The sequence below is a fragment of the Amphiura filiformis genome, chromosome 8, assembly GCF_039555335.1.
Source record: "Amphiura filiformis chromosome 8, Afil_fr2py, whole genome shotgun sequence".
Lineage (NCBI taxonomy): Eukaryota > Metazoa > Echinodermata > Ophiuroidea > Amphilepidida > Amphiuridae > Amphiura > Amphiura filiformis.
The window spans coordinates 65,274,671-65,296,908 of NC_092635.1; the positions used below are offsets into that span (position 1 = coordinate 65,274,671).

The 22,238-nt window shown below is 37.3% G+C and overlaps 1 protein-coding gene across 1 annotated transcript; it reads left to right on the top strand.

The window, feature by feature from the left end:
• Positions 1-441: 441 nt before the first annotated feature.
• On the top strand, positions 442-21,512 carry LOC140159364 (G-protein coupled receptor Mth2-like). Its single transcript, XM_072182812.1, has 3 exons — positions 442-591; positions 15,596-16,935; positions 18,326-21,512. Exons 1-3 carry the CDS (start codon positions 537-539, stop codon positions 18,641-18,643), a joined length of 1,713 nt encoding a protein of 570 aa, XP_072038913.1. The 5' UTR covers positions 442-536; the 3' UTR covers positions 18,644-21,512.
• Positions 21,513-22,238: the final 726 nt, after the last annotated feature.

Here is a 22,238-nt window from a genome sequence, read left to right on the forward strand (position 1 = left end):
CGTACGGGACAATCACACACATCAAAGGATCGTGCTGTAAAACGACCGACGGATTGACACGTATTGGCGACATCGGTGCTACTACAGGTATTAAATTCCAATTTTCTTTGCTTTACCTCAGTTGTTTGCCTCAAAATTACAAGGGAGACATATATGATAGTAAACATTTTATGGAAAAGAAATACTAAAATTTTTTGGAAATCTTACCATATAGCTTTAAAGTGTATGTAGTTGGGAGGAAAATCCGACCATTATATGAAAAGTTTGACCTTTCGTATTGAAGATATACATGAAGTGATGAAGTTGCCCTTAAGACCGAGCCCTTAAGGTATCAATAAAATGCATCAGACTGCTTGCGGGCAGTATAATTTTTTTTGTAATATTACTTGTTGTAAGTACACAGTCAGTTAGGATCAGTGGCGATCAGTTAGGACACGGAGCTGAGAGAATGCAATAGTCACCAATTAGCTGCCAATTTGCGGCACGTTCTATGTTGCTCACTTTTGCCGTTAAATATCGCAATCCACCATACAACGATGTCGTTGGTAATTACTGTGATTGGATGTCTTTTGTTTTTATCTAACATTTTGGGTAAGTAAAATGATACATTGTAGACTATGATGTACGCTAAATGAATTGCTTGTAAATTTTTACTGTATCATGCGCGTACACTTTATACAGGGTGTAACAATAAATGTGTACAATTTTAAAAATAGAATGACACAAGGATGCCGCTTACTTTTTTGTTTGATATTTATATGTTTATCAAGATAATTTCTTTAGCCACCAGATATGCTTTGTTCCAATAAAATCGATGGTATACAAGTGAAGATATGGCAAATTATGTAATCTAGTCTTAAAACTGCTTGGGCCACTTTTGTCTAAGTGTTACAAAAGTGACTGAATAGAGTTGAACCATGGACCAGCCTGGACGGTGCTCTTATAATAGGTAGTTTTAAACAATGGGGTATTCGCAGTGGTAGGAATGATTACATAATATAATATCTTCTTGAGTTTTTGAAAGTCACAACTAAGCACTGAAATAACAACCTCATTTACTAGAAATCGTGGCTGCAGCTCAACAACTTCAATCCCAATTCTCGTTGGAAGAGCGTATTTTTATGGTTGTGACATTCGGTAGCGCATGGAGTCGAGCCCGGGGAGTCGAGCAGAAACCATAAGATCACGTCTTCCATCAAGGCATACAATTACATATAACTATGAGAAGCATGTAAAAAGTATGAAAAATTTGGTAACAGAAATGCTGGCAATAGTAGTCGCCCCAGAACAGCTAGAAGCCCAGCTGAACTTAATTTCAGAATTTTATTGTTTTGTTCTTATGGATGCAAAAACTGTTCTCAGTTTTACCAATGATATCTCAGGGATATGAGAATTTACTTTATCTATAAGATAATTTGAAAGAAATTTCAGGACTTCATTTATAGAGTGTAAAGAAATATCATATTATTATTAAGTTGATGTTAATTATATGAAGAAACACCACTTATAATTCTTTTGTGTCAGTTCTTTGATGTTTAATGCTTGATACTGCACAAACATGGCAAAAGTGGCCCAACACGTTTTCTGGACGGTTTAATTAATCGGGCATAACTTTTGAACCAAAGCTAGTAAAGAAACCAATAAAACGTCTTCTTTTAGCCACGATATTAATGATTGTATTGCATATAACATGTGCCATAACTCTTTTAGTTTTTTCCTGAGAAGTCAAAATGCATTGTATAAATTTTATTGTTACACCCTGTATTCAAATGATATGCACTTATAAAGTGATATGTAGCTGGGAGGAAAAGCCGATTATCATTTGAAAATTTTGACCTTTCGTATTGAAGATACACAACCCCCCCAAAAAAAACCCTAATTTTTTTAGTTACTGCTTTCTCAATTTTTTAAATTAGGACCTTATACCTTTTTCATACTCTAAAATATCCAAAATATTGGTCATCATTGAAAAAGTTTAATCCATTTTGACCCACCCATATTGTTGAACCCAAGAAAAAAATCTAAAATTGGAGATACAGACACAGACTTATTGGGGCGCCCGCTACGGCGGCGTCCCCCATTATTGGGGCGCCCGCTACGGCGGCGTCCCCCATTATTGGGGCGCCCGCTACGGCGGCGTCCCCCATTATTTGGCTTGACTTTGCAAAAAGCTTCTAATTTCAGTCTTGCTAGATTTACTTCGTAACTGTTTTGCTGAAAATTATGCCCAGCTTAGAAATAAAACCACAATATGCTTGGATTTTATTTTATTATTGTTTTCTGATGTGCACGGGATAAAATGTTGTGCGTATATTCTTTGTTTAAAATACAAAATTAATGGACTTATCAAAACACCAAATACACCGTGACCTTTGTATGGTCAGGTATGGTTTAAACTGCAGTTTACCGCCTCTTAGAACCCGATAGACGGTGACATTTGACCATTCTAATTATGTATGTTTTGAACATGTTTGCACATGAACTAGTTGTTTACAGTGTGAAGAATCTACAACATGCTCATCTATCAGGGCACAGTTCTTTAACCCAATACATTTGTGCATTCATTGAATGACCTTTGAAAATGTGAGTACAAAAACTCATACTCTGTGACTTAAGGTCAACTTTTGCACTATGATTGTTTAATTGAGGTTATTGATAATATGCCACTGGAATGATGCTATTGTGGTCCATAGTGACCTTTGCACACCTAATCCTTAAACCAAACAAAACAACCACTGACCAATCATGAAATCACTAATTGGTTTTATGTGCTTCACTGCTAACTGATTGTGACTGATATTAGAACACAGCTCAGTATCTTTGTGGTGACTATCTCTGATAAAAAACATAAATTAACGAATTTCAATTCTGCTCAGCAGAGAAAGGAATAAATTCGAAAGACACGATTGTGTTGAAGGTCTGAAGTGTATTTGCAACCCGAGTTGCCAACCCCGCGATATGGTAGCCCAATTAGGCGACTTTTAACTCGTGGTTCACCGTTGTTGGGCAGTTTAAAGCAATTAAATGTACGATTTAGGCCTACATCATTTTGTTAGTGTTTACCCAAAATGCTGAATGAAATAATATTTATTGTAATATGCCTAACTGCTGGGAAGGGTTCCTAGCAAGGTAAAGTGAAAGAAACCCCAATGGCTATTTTGTCCGTTTAAAATAGAGTTCTATGGCCGATTTAAAGTCATAATTATGACGTAATTTTGTTATTTATTAATTACTATTTTTAGCAGAATTAATAACATAAAAATGGGCTGTGCCCGTCTCATGAAGAATAACGATCGATCTCACCCTTGATTTAACAGGCATGTCAATTTCTTGGAATTGTTTGATATGATGATTTTTTTGTATTTTTTTTAAGTATTTCCTAGCCTCTCTTAGCTTAGCCACAGGGTTGGCTACAAAAGACACAAAATATACCTTTGGATAAACTGGCATGAGTGCGCTGACCCCAGGTTTTCAACATTTCAGGATTGTTTGTGGACGGAGGTCGGGTGAAAAACGAAATTACGTTTACATGACTTCGTCGAAATTCGTCGTGTGACAAGAATGAGTGTATGGATGACTAGGGGGGGGGGGGGCTTACTTATTTGTATCTTCTATACTATCCATCATATACCCTAGGCCCTGCATAACAAAATTCAACAATATTCAATATCCAAAGCAATATCCGCACTACAATAGGCCACCAAAACAGAACTCCCACCCCACATAATCGCAAATTGACACGAAAGCTTCATTCCATGAAGCATTTCTCTCGTATTTGATCATCATATCCCGTCCAGCTCACATTGGGCGCCCCATTCCTTTTTTAAAGGAATTTTTATTTCTTCTACTGTATCAACAAGACTTGCTGTTCCTCGATCTAAAAAACGAGTCGGAGATAATTCCTTTCTTGTTGTTGCACCATGCATTTGGAATAATCTCCCCGTTGACATCAGGGAATCGGCGTCTGTGTCTACAAAAAAACACGTCTGAAAACATTTGTTCCAGGCTTCATTTTTCTGCAATTCTTTTTTCTGTATTATTCCTTGTGTAGTATTGCTGTACTGTGTACGTGTTTTTCCTTAGCAATTTGCAAAATTGCTAAGGTCTGTTTCTGTCAAGTTCTTTGTTTCTTTCTTTCTTTCTTTCTTTCTTTCTTTCTTTCTGTCAATCTTATAATGAGCCACCGTAGCCATATGCTTTGAGCCATGTTGACCATAGTTGGTCATTAGGACCATTGGGTGAGGGGACAAATGAAACATGATCAACTTCAGGTCAAAGGTCATCCACTTCCTGTCAATGGCCAAAACGTGATTTCACTAAAAATGCTACTTCTTCCACAAATTATACAGCACGATGATGGCACTTGGGTACATGCATCAGCTATACCCAGTGTCTAAAAGTTAATGTTCAGAATTGGGGTCAAAGGTCATTAAGGGAATACTTCCGGTATATGACCAAATACCCTAAAATGCTGCTGCTGTCGCAAATATATATGGTACAACAATGTTACTTGGTCATCAGGACCAATAGCTGGTGGCACAAATGTCACGTGACCAACTCAAGGTCAAAGGTTATGGAAAGGTCATTATGGCCGAAAATGTTATTTCCTGTTATTTTTTCCTAAAACTGCTACTCCTTACACAAATTACACAGCAAGATGATGTCACTTGACGCATGCATTAGCCTTGAGGTCAAAGGTCATACGAAGGTCATTATGGCTGATGCTGATTGTCTGTTCTGTTACTAAAAATGCTAAGTCATTCCACAAATTATAATATAGCATGATAACATTACACATTGTATTCATCCATTGGGGTCCAAGGTCATTGGGGTCAAAGGTCATGCAGATATTACTTCCGGTATGTAGAAAAATACCTTAGGAAGTCGCACTCTAATAGCGCATGACCAAAGTTGCACAGAAATATTTACATGAATATTGAATAATTTTTGGTTAACAAAATGATTTCACAACTATGGAAAATAATTATGTAATATAATTAATAATTATAAGGCCAAATAAAAAAATAAACATGTTTCACGTACCCACCGCTTCCTTTTTTGAGGTTTCTTCAATTATATATTTATTCAGTTATAACTTTTCAAAAAATATATCTTGGAAGCAGAAATATTTCTTAAGCCTTGCTAATATACAAGAAACACTTTTGGAAGGTTTTATGAAAATGAGAGGGGCCGGCCTATATCCTCAGAACAAAAATAAAAAGAGGCCTCCTCCTTTTTCCAGGCATTATTGTGTATGCTACCGGGTATGCTAAAACAGCTCAAATGATGGGTAATCACACCGATTTTGCCATGAAAATATAAAATAAAAAGCCCCTCTTCCTCCTTTTTACAAAAACCCGGACTTGAAACATGTTTTTATTTTACTTGGTCTAATTATATGATACTACAAACTTCTGTTGTAGTTATTCATGTATATTCAATGAATTACACCAAACTGCTGGACCTTTTGAACTCACATATGCTATAGGTGAGCTTACAAATTAACCTTGCTCCCATTGTCCCTATGGTCAATTTCAAATTACAGTGCATTTCAAAAAAGACCTCTCAGTAAAATCAGCATATTATACTACTGCTGGCTGTTTATATGCCTTTATACATGCATGCATGCTAGATAGCTGGGCTAATCAATTAGCCATAGGCCTAGTTAATTAGCTATTGCTAAGGTCGCGTATATGTGTATGCGCAATTAGCTCTAGTTGTATTTTGTATAAGAACAACAACAACAATAATAATAATAATAATGATTGAGAAACTATTATTGTGTCTTTAGAACATAAATATGCAGTTTTTATTGATTTGTAATTTCAGGGTAAGTTGTTATGATGGACGAAACAAACAGCATGGAAAATCAAATTTGCCGATTTTCTCAAAACTGCTCAGAAATCTGATGTGCTAGTTGCATTCCTTGCCAGTGGCGGCGCTAAGGGGGGGTAAGGGGAGGCATTTGCCCCCCCTCCCAATTTTTTTTTTTTCTTGCCCCCCCCCCACTTTTGAGGCAAAAAGCCCAAAATCACGTAATACTCTTTTTGCGGCAATGAAATTCACTATGCCCCCCATGCCCCCCCAAAAAAAAAAAAATTCCTGGCGCCGCCACTGTTCCTTGCATCGGTTACGTTCTAAAAATGTATACTTAAATTATTTACTTATTATCATTACTTTTAAGGTTCCAATACAAAACAATGGGTAAAATTTCCCGCTTATATATTCATTATTTATTTATTTATTATTTATATAGAGTGAGCCTTCCTCCCTTACTGTCGCCTAACTCCACTCTGACATCTAATATAAAGTCTGCACAAAAAGTAACGCAGCTGTTATAAATACGCCTATAGCTTCAGATCTAATAATTGTTTTCAAAATATTTCATCATAGAAAGAAGTATGATTTATTTACGCACATTTTGATACCCTATTTGTTCAATATTAACAACACAGCATTGTTTTGAATGAAAAAATACCCGAATTTAAAAGTTGATTTGAAGTCAGCGCAAAGATAATGGAGTGTTATACGTCCAATATGCTTGTGTAATAACCATTGATCGCTGTAAACTGCAATATTACTTTTAAATTCGGGCGTATTACTTTGAAACCACTACTGTGCTGTTAATATTGAACGACATTTAAAAGGGCATTTCGTGATCCACAGCCTCATCCCCCACTTTTCTCAAAAAAAGTTGAGATTTTTATATCACTGGAAACCTCTGGATACATAATGTTTATGTACAAAATATTTCTTGCAGATTAATTCGTTTAGCAAAGATATCGTGAAATTTGAATTTCGTTCTGGTGCACCAGAACGAAATTACAACGCATTGTCTATGAAGCAGTGTAATACACGTAATCAATCATGCATAACTCGCGAACGCAAAATCGGAATCAACTGAAATTTTGGGAATAGGTTTTTTCGTGGATATCTAATGAAAAATGACATAAATAGAGGATGCTAGGATCACGAAATACTCCTTTAACAAACGGGGTATCAAAATGCGCGTAAATAAATCATACTTCTTTCTATGTTGAAATATTGTGAAAACAATTATTAGTTCTGCAGCTATACGCGTATTTATAACAGCTGTGTTACTTTTTGTGCATACTTTAGTAAGGATTAATAAATTATGCCAACGATTACAACAGAAAGGCAGCACACGTGCATGGCTAACAATTATGACAATTACCGTCTATTTATCCGTCGATAACATCATTAGCTATCATTTACTAAGTACTTTCAAGGTTTCAATTAAAAGATAATGTACGTAATGTATATTTGTTTTCCTTTACCATTAAAGTGATATTCCTAATGGGAAATTAACTACTTCATAAAGCAACACTTGTAAAAGGTAAACAGAACCTATACGAGTAAACGTTCAAACAGTCTGCGCAAATAGCTATGCAAGCAGTAGTTAACATAATCAAAATGTAGTTTATTTCATCTCATTGCAGCAATAACATAGTTATGGGAGAGCGTGGCGCAATGGTTAGGGTACTTGCCTTTAGTGCATGAGGTCCCGGGTTCAATTTCCGGCGGTGGCGATTTGATGGGGATATTGATTTGGAAAAAAAAGGTCTGAAATTAATTGGCAACCTCTGTAGATTTTAAAAATTCAGACTTCCGTTCTGCCCATGGTTCATTTATAATTGGGTAAATGAATTATAAAAGTTTCGAAAAAGAGTAGGGTGTTAACCCCTGACTGTTCCCAACCCGTCCCGGTATTCAAATGGACCCCAATGGAAATAAGCTTCAATGGAGGCTTTCTTGGGTTATCCAGGGTTGTCAAAACCAGAACAAATCAAATAAAAAAGTATAGACAAATAATAATACAATTAACGTTAAAATAAAAATAGAGTACAACATGGTATAAGGTGAAATGTGGACATCACTAAACATGATGAGTGTGATGTCCATTATAGTCAAATAAATTTGAAGAACCTAAATCTAACATAATTATATAACAATAATGGCATAGACAACATTGGCAAGTAGGGGACATTTTAATCGGGAGCAGCCTGAACAGGACGACCTTTTAGTTTGTTCTGAAGGGTTTGTGCCCGAATTTCAAGTGCAAGCCTTATACAATAATTGTTGTTGTTTTTTATATAGAAACCAAACCAAAAATAACGTGAGATATTCATCTTTTTCTACCCCGGTATTCAAAGATCTATCATCTGAATATCAAATAGCAGATCTACACCATTCTACGCCATGCACAACTCGACCAAAATATTGGTCAAAAATTTAAAAAGTTTGATCCATTTTGACCCACATTCTGGAACCGAAGAAAAAAAATTCTAATTGGAGACATTTATATTATGGAGAAAATAATATGACCAAACAGATTAATGTATTATAGGCCTACCATGTTATACTGATGCAATAAGACTTGCTGTTCCTCGATCTAAAAAACAAGTCGGAGACAATTCCTTTCTGGTTGTTGTACCTCGCATTTGGAATAGTCTCTCCGTTGACATCAGAGCGTCGATATATTTAAAACAAACGTCTGAAAACACTTGTTCCAGAGGTAATTTGTCTGCGATTTTTGTATTATTCCTTGTATATATATGGGCGTCAATCCCCCCCCCCCCCACTTTTTGGCAAAATAACCCATTTCTTGCTCTTTTCAGCCACTTTTTGGCAATTCAGGCCGAGTGTCTCCCACATTTCAAGGCGGATTGGCGCTAATGCTTGTGAAGTATATTGCTATACTGTGTTTTTGTTGGTTTTGTAAGGTGATGTGTGCTCTGTTAAGCCAGTGTTAAGCCCCCTATATAATTGTGTAATAATGTTTATTAGTGACCGCGTTCAGCGTTTGCGTTTTGCCAAATAAATAAAAATGATTGGATTGCATGTATCGCGTATATTAATGAGGTTATGAATACAAAACAACCAAAATCCTCCCTCCCTTTCTGTCTCCTAAAAGCACTCATCTAATTTAGTAAGGATAATAAATAAATTATGCCAAACCAAAACAGACGGGAACAACAATTATGCCAATTGCCGTCTGTCTGTCCGTCGATAACATCATTCACTAAAGCTGTGTTCACACATGCACTTATTACCGGTAATATTTTATCTAGGCTTATGTCCGATCGAATTAAATATTTCCGCTAATCCCTCAGTCTTTTGGAATAAAATAAACACACTATCTGTAGTCATGTTGTGTTGTGACTCCCTACATTTTGGTCATCAAAAATATTTTATGACACCACCTATTTTTCTTTCCGTATATTTGGGACCCCCTAATCATCTTATAAAATCCAATTACATGCCTTTCTGTTATCATGCTTATGGCTTAATAAATGTCATCTCCATCTACTTCCAGGGCCATACTGCCCCCCACCCCTGAGCCCTCTGGAGGGTTTACATTTGCTACCCCCCCCCTAGAAACTTGTATAGGTCAGCCCAATAAGGATGGTCAATTGCTCCTGCGCCTGAACTTTTTACCCGATCATGGAGGGTGCGATGGAGAGTTTTCAGTGCCTTTATCTTAGCATGTATCTGCTCCCCCGACCGTATGGGGAATCCCCCCTTATTATGTAATAGCGTGGCTATCTCCTCCCAAAGCTTTTTTTTTATCCCAGAAATACTTTCCGTGTCTCTCCAAATTTTGAGGATAGCCAATGTTCCCTTGTCATTTCAATTGACCCCTCTATTGCGTTTATTTATATTAATATTTGCAGCTGCAGCTATGATGACATCTCGCAGTAAATTACTCTGCTCAGTGGCGTAGATTTCTTTTTGACATGGGGGGGGGAGGGGATTTTTTTTTAAAGTATAGTCAATTCAGCACCTTTTGGCGACAGAATAAGTTTTGGTTCAATTGTGCCCGAAGCGCGCGAAAAATTTTGCTATTTTGAAGCTAAACTGATGAAATAATGGTGTAAAAGTAGAATAAATGCGCGCGAAAATTTGCACTTTTGGGCCAAAAAATTGGCAAATATGAGGTTAATTTGGTCAGAAACCCATTATCAGGCGTCAACATTGGGGGGGGTAATTGTATGGACCATCCCCCTGGCAAAATATATTTATCCCCCCCCCCATCCCCCCGGGCTCTACGCCTATGACTCAACTTAAAATTTTGCGCGAGTGATATACTCACAGTTATATCCGACAGCCCAATAGTGCTGCATGTCCACACGTAATTACTATTACCGGACGTAACGTTTCGATCGGTCTTAACAGCTCTTAACCCTGGTCATCTTCAGCCTTAAATTTTCGGATTTAAAGCACATTACGTCGGATATAGTAATTTTTTTTATATCCGACGCTCATTCACACTGCCACTTATATCCGATACTACCGACGTAATTTAAGTCCGACTGTGTGAACAAATTGTCGGATTTAAAGCACATTACGTCGGATATAGTTATATCCGACGCTAATTCACACTGCCACTTATATCCTATACTATTACCGACGTAATTTAAGAACGGTAATAAGTGATTGAAGTCCGACTGTGTGAACACGACTTGACTATCATTTACTAAGTACTTGCAATTCTCTCAAGGTTACAATAAAAAGATAACAATATAATGTACGTAAATACATAATTATTTGTTTTCCTTTACCGATCGCATTAAAGTGACATTCCTTAAGGGATCTGGAATGAGCGTTTTGAGCGCTTTGACAGTATTTTTTCTGATATCAAATAATTTTCATTTTTAGAAATTCACGTTATAATACAAATTTTATGACAAATTATTAAAATTTGATATTTTTCAAATTTTTGATATATAACAGTCCTCGAAGTAAATTTTATAAATCTAATGATATATTCCTAAAGTGTATGTAGCTGGGAGGAAAAGCCGATGATCAATTGAAAATTTTGACCTTTCATATTGAAGATATGGATTATTTTCCCCAAAAGACCTAATTTTTTTTGGTGTTTTGGGAAAAAAATTCATATCTTCAATACGAATGGTCAAAATTTTCAATTGATCGTCGGTTTTTCATATTACCTACATTTATATACACTTTAAGTATAAATCATCAGATTTATAAAGTTTACTTCGAGTACTGTTAAATATCAAAAATATCGATTTTAATCATTTGCCATAAAATGTGTATTACATTGTGAATTTCAAAAAATCAAAATTATTTGATATCAGAAGGACATTCTTCGTATTCAGAATGCAATTCGATATGTCTGATGTGCTCTAATGTCCCACAATAAATACTGTCCAAACGTTTATACCCCAGCCCTTAATGGGAAATTAATTACTTTATAAAGCAACTCAAATTTTCTAAAATGTATGTAATGCCATCACTTGTAAAAGGTAAACAGAACCTATACGAGTAAACAGTCTGCGGAAATAGCTACCATGCAAGCAGTAGTTAAAATATATCAAAAGTTCAATAGTCAATTTCATCTCATTGCATCAATAACATAGTAAAGACAAATAATAATATATACAATTAACGTTGAAATAAAAATAGAGTACAACATGGTATAAGGTGAAATATCGACATCACTAAACAAACCGTGATGAGGGTGATGTCCATTATAGGAAAATAAATTATAAAACAACAACAATGAAGAACCTAAATCTAACATACTATACATTATAATGGCATAGAAGGGATTGTGCCGAATTGAATTTGAAAGGCCGGTTCCGAAGGGTCGCAAAAACTCTTCGGAGCAAAAAACATTTGGAATGAAAACAATCCGGAAAAATTATAGATATGCCCGGTACAAGCGCACGAATTTTTGTCAGTTTTTGACTGAGACCATATTTAGGTATTATGGTCTCAGGTTTTTGATTTCAATACGCAGACTTTGTTTTCAATACGCACTCTGAAGATTACCAAGTTCTTTCAACACATATTTTCAAGTGCAAGCCTAACAATTGGTTTTTATAGAAACCAAAAAATAACGGGAGATATTCATCTTTTTCTACCCCGGTATTCAAAGGTCTATCGTCTGAATATCAAATAGCAGATCTATACCATTCTACGCCATGCACAACTCGGCTAGACTAATTCCTCAAGCCCACCTGGAAAGGACAAGAGCGCATGCGGTCACTTCAAATCATCTCATTGCAACCATGTTGTCTAATCGTTCAAGAATTTTATAGAGACAGTGAGACACTGCTTATTGTTTTGTCCCCCTCAACAATATGATTTTTATTCTGTTTGGTTGGCTGGTTGCTACTAACAATAGGGTATACAAATGTAGTTATCATGGATTAGGAGCTAATTGTAACTGGCGATTAGTAGTGTGATAGCAGATACACGTAATTCTATACAGGGCGTTTTTCTATTGGTTAGTTTCCTGCCTGTATTAAAATCATTATTTACCTGGTGTTGATGCTGTGCAGCATCCTACCGTAAAAACATCAGTGATGAAAAAAAAGAATGAAATTGTTTATAAATTGCCTAAAAGTGAAGGATAAGTCATTAGAATTGATTAGGTATTTTTGAAATGAAAAATTGGGCAAAAAATGAGGAAAACAACAGTATTATCAAATATGAGGCACCATTCAAATACAAGTGGCTAATTCATAATACTATCAGTATATAATAATTTATATACTCTCAGTATCATGAGCATATGAATTACAGATTTCATGTCAATGCCTTATTCTGTCTTAAATACACAGCTGTCGGCTGAACCGCTATGTTAGCACATCTATAACAATGACAAAGGTACAAAAATCTAAATTTTGATGATTTTTACGATTGTCCGGATGAGCAAATCACTGAATGGGCCTTTAATCATTTCGGGGTTTCTATGAGTTCTATAATCTTATTTGAAATGGCTTCTTTACATTGTCCCGTGGTATGGTTGGTATGTATTTCTGTCATGGCAGAATGGTTGATCAAATTGTTGCTGGATTTGTCAACTCTTTATCGATGCATATTATTTGACACACCAGTGACACCACATTCAACACTGCTCACCTACTTTCTTGTATTAATGTCTCGCACGATTTTGATTCACTTATCATTGATGTTTTCTTGTTAATGTACATCTATGAGTCGTAGTTCGCCGTGAAAATGTGAGCATTACTGTATTTCCAATATTATTGCGGAAATTAAAAACACGTGATACCTCAGAAAGTCAGTCAATGTGATGACCATAGCTTTTAAGCGCAAACAGTACAACACTGTAAAACGTAAAGGGCCCAATATAAATTTAAGGCATTTGAGTAATCGGTTTCTTAAACGCTTGTTTCATTTGGTTAATATTTTTCATAATTTTATCACATAAAATTTAAGATAACCGAGAAAATAATTTGTATTATTAGTGTTAAATATTAAAATTATATAAAGGGGTGCAAGTAATCACACAATATTTTTTGCATACGTCACAATATCATAATACTATTTACAGAGTGTCCGTCCGTCCGTCCGTCCGCGCGCTATTGCGTTCGCGTGCCCGCGGTTCGCGTTCTCGCGGTGTGCTATCGCATGCTCGCGGTGTGCTATCGCGGAGTATCAATGGGCGCGGAGTACAGTGCGCGCATCGGAAAGCATTACAGTGTGACAGGCCCAGACAAACGAGAACATGTATGCGATATTTCTCCGCGCCTAGTAACCCCGTCAATCCGTCAATATCACCTTGGATACGGGGCTTCACCTCCCGCTGTGGTAAAGGATGGGCAGTGATAGGTCTAGGTGGTATGTCTATGGTGACAGGTGCATCTCATCGGACCAATAGGCCTATTTCTCCCGATTGATTTCATTACTTTAGTATGGCCTACAATGTGGTAGCAGGACAGGGCTTGGAAGAAGCGAATGATAGATTTCCAGATTATAGGTAGGCCTACCTAACTACCGCAGTAGGCCTAAGCATCACAGCTACAAAACAAAGAGAGTTGTTGTGTCAAGTTTGATCTTGATCATTGAGATACGCATTTCATACGGTATTCGTTTAATAGGTCAGGGCAGGACGGGTATAGGCCTATCTAGAGAACCGCCCGACCCGAGAACCGCGAAATCTAGTAATAATATATTTGCGACCTTAAAGCCATATTATAACATTTGCTGAGGAGGACGCCCTCACTGAATTTTTCAAATACTTTTTTTCACACGATTATATTGTACTTTATTAAACCAATATACCTTGCAAAAATCAAGACTCTAGGTTGTGTAGTTTTGTCAAAATCCGAGATTTTGAATAAAACGCCGGAATCGGCGTTTTATTATTACGATGGAATTATTACTCGAACGCATACACGATGTTCATAACGCACAGTACGTACACGACGTGCCGGACGGTGATATACACAACAAAGGGTCGTACCGTAACATGACCGAAGGAGTGGTACGTATTGGCGACATGTGCGCTGGTAGTAAATTCAATTTTCTTTGCTTTGCCGTAGTTGTTCGGCTCAAAAATAAAAGGGATATATCTGACAGTAAAGGTAACATTTTATGGCAAAGAAATGCTAATCTATTTTGTTTGAAAATGTTATAATATGGCTTTAAGTTGGCAACATCGGAAACGCAAACGGCATCTTGCCGGATGTAATATGTGGGTCAAGTAGCGCAACTTCTATTGTTCCCAAGTGTGACCACTTGTATAAGATATTCAATTAAATTAAAAATTAAAATGCACATATTGTAATTAATACAACTAACACAATAGCTTCTCAAAGATGTTAAAAATAAGTTATAGCCTGTACGCATTCGCTTAGAATGTGTCATAATCGATTTTTGATCCCCCCAAAAAATACTACTAATCACGATGAATGCATTCAGTTGAACTCGAAATTATACTGATGTTTATCACATAGTCATAATTAAGAAAAAATCCTTCAAAAAGGAATAGGGCGACCAATGGGAGCTTTGATGTGATGTGCTGAAATAGCTTGAAATGTAACCGTTTGGATACCATTTATTGTAACATTGCATAGTAAACAAAAAGATGATTTAATGCAAGGTATAGACTGGGTAAGGTGTAAAATGGTACAGCATGGAATACAATAGGATTGCTTGGTTTCAAATAAAGGGAATAAAGCTCAGGTTATCATTTCGGTATACATGTTACAATAAGTTTCCAAATTTCGAGTTGTATTGCTCCAGTGGCATTGCTATACGAAGCAAAGACATGATGCAAACAATACCCCATACGATACACCCTCGGCATGGTTACCACAAATCACAACGTTTTTGTTCACAACATATAAACATGATAAACGAAAAATATCTCGGGCGTTGAATGAGCAAAATATGAGCTTTCCTCTGATACCAAAATCTCAAATTTGATCAAGAAAACTGGGAATGAGGCTGTCGATCGGGGCAAGGATCTTCATGGTGGAAGGGTAAGAAATCGTCTAATGCAGAGAGGGAGACGCTGCTGGTCCAGAGACGCGGAATATTTGTAAAATTATCTATGTCAAGACATATCAAAGCATTAACAGCTATTATCATTACGAGCTGACGGGTTGGCGCCTAGATAGCTATTAACCTCCTTTTTGAAGATGGTCCGTTTAACAATCCCAGGAGTGTGAGGCGGGAGTGCATTCCATGTGCGAGCTGTAGATGGAATGGCTGATATCTAATTTCTAACTCCCAATCTCACTTTTTTTTGTTTTTTTCTTTACTTAAGTTATATATTTTCTCTTTAATTTTGCAGTGCCATTGAAGGCAAACCTGGAGACCCCTGTAAGCTGCATATCTCGGACACTTTTGAACAGAACTAAAACGGAAGACATCAACATATACAATGAAGACTTTGATGGCTGTCTCCAGGATGCTCCGACCACGAAGTCTACAGTGTGCGCCAAAGCTATCACAACACCGGACAATACCACAGCCACCAAAGTAAGAATTGGTCCAGACCTTCTCACAGACGTCTTAGATGTACTTGAGGAGGCCATGATGCGAAACAATGTCCGACTTTGCGATACAGACATTTTTGTTATTGAAGTAAGATCTGGTATATTGCCAGTCGATCGAGCAACACAAAAAGATTGTCAACAAAGTATCAAGGAGAAGAAAGTTCTGAACCAGCTTAACGAGTTCGATGAAAGCTTGAATTTGGAGCTTCTCGTTGGTGGTGTTATGGATAAACATTCTTATTATGTAGAATTCTCATATGAATTTCATAATTACAGCTATACAAGAAACCTGTTGACGGATGACTGTAAGATATGCGATGGAAAGATCCTGTCAGCTGACGAATATTTAAGAAGAAGTCGGAATGGAACGAGACCATTCATTTCAATAGGGACATTTCATTCGGACGAAAATATTGGTTTGGAAAACGGATCGGTACTTTTATGCGATGAAGGTCACGAACCGGGTGAACGACCACTTTTTAGTAGCGTTCCTGGAGGTCTTGTGCTGGCTCAAACACTCACTGTGTTTTCATTAGTTGGATTGTTCTTAACGTTCATCACTTATGTTGTTTTCAGTCAACTGCGAAATGTCCCTGGAAGAATCATTATGAATCTGTTAATTGCATTATTTGTTGCATTAAGTAGTATTTGTCTTGGCCCGTTGTTGCTTTATCCAGACTCAATGTGTTTAATATCTGCCGTTGCTTTTCATTATTTCTGGCTAGCCGCATTCTCCTGGATGAACATTCTCAGTATTGACACCACATATATCCTATCCTGTAACCCCTTCGTGTCTAACGATGCATCGAGTGGTCGCTATCGTCTCTGCGCATATTTTGTATATGGCTGGGGTGGACCAGGCGTGTTTGTCCTTGTCTGTGTAGCGTTACATTTTTGCAAGTGCACATCGTTTGGATTTGAGTATGGGTTTGATGATGGAGTCTGCTGGACAAATGATGGAGCTAGTGGATTATATTTCTTTGGTGTTCCAGTGGGAATATTACTGGCTATAAATGTGATCTTGTTATGCGTTACTGTATTGACTATTTGGAGATCGTCCAGGAGGATAAGGAAATTAGAGAAGAACAATGACAAATTAGCTGCATCTAGGAGAGAATTCATAGTATTCATAAAGGTAATTTGATATTATTACATTATAACATGATTATGAAAACATTATTGACGAATACTTATTGAAAACATTATTGACGACATAATACTTGAAGACATTATTGACGACATAGGCCTACTTGAAGATCTTTTCATCACAACTCTTGAAGCCGTTCTTAAAAGGCTAACGAAACATAATTAAACGCCCGGGATTAAACGAATTACGATAAAAGAAAACAATCGAAAGTTGTCTTTAGTATATCTTACAAGTTGACATGTGAGGATGTGGGGGTCTTTACACCTAGGATCGATATCTGGTGGAAATGTCCTGATGGGTATTCATGAATACAAAATGTACCCAAATCTGGATGAAAAACAAGGTCAATTTTAAGAGGCATTGGTTAGATTTGCTATGACAAAGTAGAAAAAGTGATAATACAAGTATTTAAGTGAACGGATAGCAACGTTTACGCAGTATTTTTTTATGGAACATGAGAGCACACCAGACATATCGAATTGCATTCTGAATACGAGAAATGTCCTTCTGATATCAATTTTTTTTTGAATTTTTACGGCAAATTAATTTAAAAAAAAATGATATTTGTTTATTTACTTAAACCGATGAGTGCACCAAATCTGCATAACTTGCTAGTTTAGTAGATTACTTCTTTAGTAGCTACTCCGCAACTGCCGAGTATACTAAACTAGACTAAATATTGGACTTGCTCTGAAGCGTAACTGGAAAGTAACTACTTAAAGCCATATTATAACATTTGCTGAGGAAGACGCCCTCACTGAAGTTTTTTAATTCCTTTTTTAACACGATTAAATTGTACTTTGTTAAACCAATATACCCTGCAAAAATCAAGACTCTAGGTGCTGTAGTTTTGTCAAAATCCGAGATTTTGAATAAAACGCCGGATTCGGCGCTTTATTATTACGATCATATAATGATGGAATTATTAGTCGAACGCATACACGATGTTCATAACACACAGTACGTACACGGCATGCGGGGCGGTGATATACACAACAAAGGTCGTACCACAACATGACCGAAGGAGTGGTACGTATTGGCGACATGTGCGCTGGTAGTAAATTCCAATTTTCTTTGCTTTGTCGTAGTTGTTCGGCTCAAAAATAAAAGGGGATATATCTGACAGTAAAAGCTAACATTTTATGGTAAAGAAATGCTAATCTATTTTGTTTGAAAATGTTATAATATGGCTTTAAGTATCTTCGTTAATGGAGCAGAGTATCCAAATCAGCACCTTTAATATCACATTTTTACCCACACGGTCATTGTTATTCGATATATCGGCAGTGTTATGTCTCTATGTGAATCACAGATTTCCTTTCTACCCGACCTATTTAGAAGCAAGTTCGTTACTAACATCTTTCTGTCTGACTTTCAGCTCTTTACTCTGATGGGTCTACCATGGATACTTGGTAACATCACAGCATTTTACTTCACTCCAGTGCTTGAGTACATCTACATCATCCTGAACTCCCTGCAAGGTGTTCTCATCTTTGTCGTTTTGGTTGTCACGGGCAGAGGAGGACATTTGTGGCGAGAAAAATGGAGGATGAAGAGACCAGAATCCCCAGCGCCTAGCGGAGGGAACGGAGTCTCTATGGGAACGGTAGAGACAAAAACAACAAGCAAAACAGGAACACCTATGGATACCCGTAGAATAGAAATTGGAGACAAAAACGGTCACAAAGAAAATTAGAGTTGTTCCTCAATTAGCACGAATTATATATCCGTCGGGGGCACGTGTCACTCCCGGCCGCGTATTTACTTCCTGCAACCATATAAATGGGCGGGGGCCGCAATTCGCTAACCCTAACCTTTAACCCTAACCCTGAAGGTTAGGTGTATTGCAGCCCATTATGATTGCATCGGCATTATGGTTGCAGAAAGAAATTAAGCTTCCCGGAATATAAGATGTTGATATCAATTAATCCTTGTGCTTTTTTGCTATCGGAAGTTAAAGAAGATACGAAAAAGGAGAAAAGATGAACAAAGAAGTCACTTGTACTTTGTACCCCCGGGATTCGAACTTTGGACCTATCGTGCACACGATCACCGAGCCACGGGGTTTCCCGGCAAGCGATTTCATATGCTTTGGGGTGATTGCGTAATGGCATCACCATTCTGGTTATCTGTATATGAAGAGCTTTGTTTCAAAACCCTTTACATCCACTTGAGCAATTTTGAGAACACATAAAAAACAACAACAACACTGATATAAAGGAGTTTTCAACAAAAGCAGTTTTCGGCGAGTGTTATGGTCACTACTAAAATGACCCAGGCTAAAATCACCTGCTTCGAGTTCACACAACATCAAACACGCAAACACACTGTTTATGACTTAGAACACTTATGACATTTATTAATTAGTGCAGTATGGCTATCAATCAAACCCTTATACAATATTACAACAATTATCAAAATTATTACAAAGAATATCTTTAGCTATATTTACATAACCAAGCCTGGAGATCTTGATTGGCTGACTTTCTGATGAGATTCAGTTGATGGTCTCAGTTCTTGATCCAAGATCCGGTAAAGTCCAAGATCGTGTCTATCCATGGTAAACACAGTCCCAATCCAAAGTCCTGATGACTATCTTTTCACTATCCTAGCTACTATGCTAGTGTTTTCCAAATGGTCTTCTATGTTGACCATAAACTCCTCTCTTGGAGATCTCTTCAGCAAGCCTTCTGCTTCACTTGACAGACAGATAACACACTATGTTAGTCTAGCAAAATGTCACAGTTCGTTGATGGAGATCGACAAAATCGAGCATTATTGGCTCTACTACCGCCTTTGGCGTATTTATTCTCTCCAACACACACACACAAGAACCGCGAACCAAAGTTTGAAGACTTCACACAATAATGGTAACTTTGTACCAATACTGGCTAACATAAGTTTCACAGATCAGAGTTCCCTCTTACAACACAAATCTGCTGCCAAGACCAATTTCTCTCCAGGCCTATATACCATTTCTTTATAGCCTTCTAGAATAATCTTAACTATTTATGGTAAATTACAGCATTTCTTAAAATATCTCATTAGATCACCACAAGAGATACAATAAAAAACAATATCTAAATTACTGCCTTGAGAAATGTGTACAGACTGTAGGTCCAACAGCGTCTTCAGCAGATGGTGATGCTGTGATATTAAAGAGTTTGCGAAATGCGGTTCAAAAGCACAAACGTCAATATTTAGAGATGCATTAATTACTAGCTGACTCGAGAAATGTATACAGACCATAGGTCGAACAACGTCTTCAGTAGATGGTGATGCTGTGATAGTAAAGAGTTTGCAAAATGCGGTTCAAAAGCACAAACGTCAATGTAACGTCTAGAGGATTATAGAGGAGCATCTAAACCCATTCTGTCATGAAATCCTCTAGAAGTCGAAGTGAACGCGAAAATCTATTGTGAGCAGTAAATTATGAAAGAAAATACGTCAATTTAAGAACAATAGTTTCCACATTACCTCAAAGTTCCGTATTGTCCAGTTAAAAGACCAATTATTAATAATCTAATTTGGTTTGGGTAAAAAACACGCCACCTGTTGCTCAAAATTAGTCATTGAATTAGGTTAACACAATTTTCTGTTCAAATGTTCAAAAGTCAAGCTTGGTATATACTTTTGTGTATGATCATGACGTAAACAAAATCAACTGACGAATGACGTTCTGCAATGACTTCAACGGCAATGGGATTAAGTTCCCGTATAGACGAATCCATTTTCACGCATTTCTACACCTCAATGGCAGCCATAGCTGGGTCCCCCCTTAGGTCTATTCCACCTAAAATGTGAAATGATGTGGCCTTGGCGGGGATATTAAACTGCATTATATCACCCGTGTTACACGTAGATAAAAGAATGATGGAAGTTTACAACACAATACAGTTCAACATCGATTTTTAAAGCGGATTTAGTCCACCCAATTGGGCAGTAACAACACCAGTTTGGTGCAGACGGGACCCAGTAATGGCCACTGAATTCTGACCATCACTTGGCCCGTTGGATTCGTCTATAACTGGAGCGAGCAGTGTAGCATACTTTTGGAAGAATATAACAGGTGCATACATTTTAAATAGAGCATGTCATAGGTTGCGTCTTGTAAGAAAGGGGGTTGGGAGGAGGATAGGTAGGCCATTGGAAGTGGACAGGAGGTACAGTGGCGGGCAGCAGAGGGGTAGGGACAGCTCCCCATGCATGACACATCTTGTCCTCCTGCTTGACCCTCCACTGTAGGATGCCGGCCGCCGTGATATTTTAAGTTTTTAGGCCTTTTTTGCCCATTTTTGTCATTTTTTGTATGAAAATGTACATATTGCAGCTTATTGCACTAGTAAACCGCCACTGTCGGTGTGAATGCCTAAGTGACCAAAAGTGACGCTTTACCTGCTTTGACGCATCATACACGTAGAGCCAATTAGGATTATCAGCCATGCTAATGAAAAGCTTTTAAGCTTTCTTTGAACCTAATGTTATATGTTGTAAAAATATTAAATGCACAAATACGGTAATTATATAATTAATAAATTGATGTGCAAACGGGTTTGCAATAAAGTGAGCAATTGAGCATGCATCAGCCATTGAACTTGAACTCTAGTGATTCATTTGTTAGTATACAAATATTAACTGTCTATGAGTGTGATGGTCGAAATATAATCACGAGGTGAAAGATGGATTGTTCCATTCCACGAGCCGGAACGAAGAGTGTAATGGAACAATATATCTTTCACTGAGTGATTATATTTCGACCATTACACGAATTTAAGACAGTTAATATTTGTTTTATATCACTCGTTCATAAATTCTATTACTAAAATACTATTTAAGTTAGGATATACATTTTTTCATCAACATAACACCATGTTTTGCCGTGATATACTTCACTTTTTGGGGTCCACCCCAAAACTAAATCGGCGAGTCTAAGAGTCAGCGCACGACTTGGCGCAGGCGCACTGCGGCGCAGCACAATGATGGTAGAAACTAAATGATCAATGGTAATCAACCAATGAACTGTCTAGAATTTATGTACGAGTGATATAATATACGATAGCGGATTCAGAAGATCCTGTATATTGATCGGAGTGCCCAACTGCCAATCTCTCTTTCACTGGCGATTGGGCTAGACTCCTCCATGTAATGTTGCTATAGGGGGATCGTTACACCTCCTCCATAGCGAGTCTGTTACTTTTCCAGCATTTAAGAATGCCGGTACCCATTTATACACCTGGGTGGAGAGGAGTAATCGAGATGAAGTGCCATACTCAATTAAAGGCAAAACACGA